Source organism: Ixodes scapularis, unplaced genomic scaffold, assembly GCF_016920785.2.
Source record: "Ixodes scapularis isolate PalLabHiFi unplaced genomic scaffold, ASM1692078v2 PGA_scaffold18__7_contigs__length_3171195, whole genome shotgun sequence".
In the NCBI taxonomy this organism is placed as follows: domain Eukaryota; kingdom Metazoa; phylum Arthropoda; class Arachnida; order Ixodida; family Ixodidae; genus Ixodes; species Ixodes scapularis.
In genome coordinates this window covers 475,879-478,733 of record NW_024609844.1, presented here as the reverse complement: position 1 = coordinate 478,733, position 2,855 = coordinate 475,879, and the positions used below count along the sequence as shown (strand labels likewise).

At 43.7% G+C, this 2,855-nt stretch overlaps 1 protein-coding gene across 1 annotated transcript; it reads right to left on the bottom strand.

The window, feature by feature from the left end:
- Positions 1-1,284: 1,284 nt before the first annotated feature.
- On the bottom strand, positions 1,285-2,437 carry LOC120840435 (zinc finger protein 239-like). The gene has a single exon (XM_040210975.2). The coding sequence runs from the start codon at positions 2,366-2,368 to the stop codon at positions 1,535-1,537; it is 834 nt and encodes a 277-aa protein (XP_040066909.1). The 5' UTR covers positions 2,369-2,437; the 3' UTR covers positions 1,285-1,534.
- Positions 2,438-2,855: the final 418 nt, after the last annotated feature.

The following is a 2,855-nucleotide window of genomic DNA, read 5'->3' as shown; positions in this document are numbered from 1 at the left end:
CAATATTATCTTTAAAACCATCTCTTTAAAACTAATATTTAACAATTTAAGTACTCGGAATTTGTTAAATATCCCATCATATTCAGCTCTAGCAATCTTCCTTTCCCACAGACCACTACGGCATCGGGCTTCTTTATTGTGCGATGCGTAGTTTTCGCAGCAGTGATTTTGCACATTTTTCCGGAAACACCCTGTATATGTCAAAACAAATATTTTATACGTTTGGGAACAGGACTCTCCCTCCTTCAATTCTGGCACATCAGGAAATAGTGACAACCACTGTACAGTCAGCGCAGATTAACACATATTTAGATGGATTATACATATGTAGTTTTTAGATACATGAATATACAGAATGGAGTCAATTACGCCTTTAGTACAACCAATGTATATGATCCGTCTACTACAAGGGAAATTTCGAATATTTAAAAGCCTGACGAAATCAAGTGAAACTATACTTCGTTTAAGCTTAGGTCCGAGCGTGGCCGATGTTATGAGCCGAAGGGCCAGTCAAACGGCGAAAAAGGCACAAAGCCATGGCGAGTTCTCTGCCGTTCATAGGACTATAGGAGTAGCCGGTATTCGCCATCTCTCTGTGCGTGCTTTTCCACCGGCTAGTCCTATCAAGCGCAGAGAGCACGCCATGGCGTTGCGCTTTTTGCGCTGTTTTATTGGTCCCCCGGCTCAAAACATCGTCCGCGCTCGTACCTAAGGTGCAACGGAGTATATATGAACACCAAATGTATACCACTGAAAATATGAATATCCTAAATGATGAGCACCGTCTTCGTGAATGTGCAAAAAAAAAAGAATAAAGTCATGCAAAAGGAAAACATACATACGAGTATTTCATGTAGCAAGCACATTGAGTGACGACATCAGAATTCAGATAGTCAAACTGGTCAAAAAGAAAAGGACGAAGAATATTACAAAATGAGATAGAAAATTACACTTCATTTCTAAATATCCGAGTCATGTATATTCTGTTGCCCTCCTATGAGCAAAGCATTAGTTTCCAGCTTGGTGTGCTAAATTGTTTCGAATAATGTTCTATTTTTACATCTCAAAATTATGTTGACCCCTCCGCATTACTCGGTTGTTCTTATACTTTCTTAACATTTGCAATATTGAAGATTGCTGCTATTGAAAGACCTTCGTTATTTTATAGGTTTGCATATTTATAATCATGAGTAGGCCGACTTGTAAGGAACATAAGTGACCCTACAGGCAACACAGACTCCAGGTGCATCACGACATTAATGACTTTAAATGAATAAAAAAAGATAAGGCTTCAAATATTTTCTTTTTTTCGTGTACAAAAAAGACCTCTGGTCGCTTCGACTAAGGTTAATTCACATTTTTTATCTGCGTTTGCTCGATAAATAACAGGCTGAAACATTTTGAACCAGCGAAACACACACTGCTCGCAAATAGAACCGCTGCAGGTCTATCGCCAAGCCAAATGAACACACGTCGATGCTCGAGTATTTCGTTTAAATCCCCTCCGCAACTATGATGCACGTTGCTGTTTCGATCACTTGCGATGTATCTTCCGATGAGTGTGTAAATCGCTATAAGCCGTAAACGCTCTACTGCAGGTCTCGCACTTGAACGGCTTCTCTCCTGTGTGAGTCGTCTCATGAACCGCCAAGCTGCATTTATGACTAAACGCCCTGCTACACGTGTTGCACTTGAACGGCTTCTCTCCAGTGTGAATTCTTTCGTGATCCGCCAAAGTGCGTTTCAGAGTAAACGCCTTGCTGCACGTGTTGCACTTGAACGGCTTCTCTCCGGTGTGAGTCCTCTCATGATTTACCAAGTTGGTTTTCTTAGTGAACGCCTTGCAGCACGTGTTGCACCTGTACGGCTTCTCTCCTGTATGAATTCTTTCGTGATCCGCCAAGCTCCATTTATGACTAAACGCCCCGCTGCACGTGTTACACTTGTACGGCTTCTCTCCAGTATGAGTTCTCTCATGATTCGTCAAGCTGGTTTTCTGAGTAAACGCCCTGCTGCACGTGTTGCACTTAAACGGCTTCTCTCCGGTGTGAATTCTAACATGAGCTGTGAAGCAATCCTTACGCGCAAATGTTTTCTCGCAGGCATCGCAACTGAAGGGCCTCTCGCCAGTGTGAGTCCTCTCGTGGATTGCGACATCTGCAGCGGAAGAGCTTGAGTGAGGACAGAAGCGGCACGGGTGCTTGTCCGGTCGTCGGTGCGTTTGCTGCTTGTGTGGGCCTGAATTGTTGGTCTGGGTAGAGGTGTCAATCCTGCGGCTGTCATGGTCAAAGGTATCCACTTTGTCGCCACAGCCTGCTCCTATCCAGTCTGTTGGGATGACACGACAGAGCAAGAAAGGTCGGCGCATTTTTAATTGTTCTGAACATGGTCCAGTATACCTACATTATGCCCGTGCGGCCTACAGTGGCTATTCGTTCATTTGAGATCTTAAAAAGGTTAATTCGCAAAGCTTGTAAATGTCTACAGGGGATCGTTAAAGACTCGATTCTGGCAGCCCCACGGTGCGGCAGCTGTGGTGGCTTGCATGTTCTGCTAACCAAGCGCAGAAGGGAAGTCAAGCCGCCGCGGTCGCTGCTGCACAGTGTTGGCGGTAACGTGTTACAAGTAACGTCGTTACCGGTAACGCCTTTCTTTTTTCAGTAACATGGTAACGTAATTGTTACTTTTCCAACACAGTTACGGGTAACGTACTTGCGTTAGTTATTTCAAGTAACGGATAACGTAATTACGTTACTCGTTACATCTTCCAAAAACTTAAAAAACGATGTTAGCACAGAACGAGCGGGTTGGTAGGGATAATTAAACTTGAGGAAGAAAACGTGTTTGTCCCTCCC

Excerpts from the sequence above, each read along its gene's own strand:
- LOC120840435 (XM_040210975.2), bottom strand. The coding sequence starts at position 2,368 with ATGCGCCGACCTTTCTTGCTCTGTCGTGTCATCCCAACAGACTGGATA.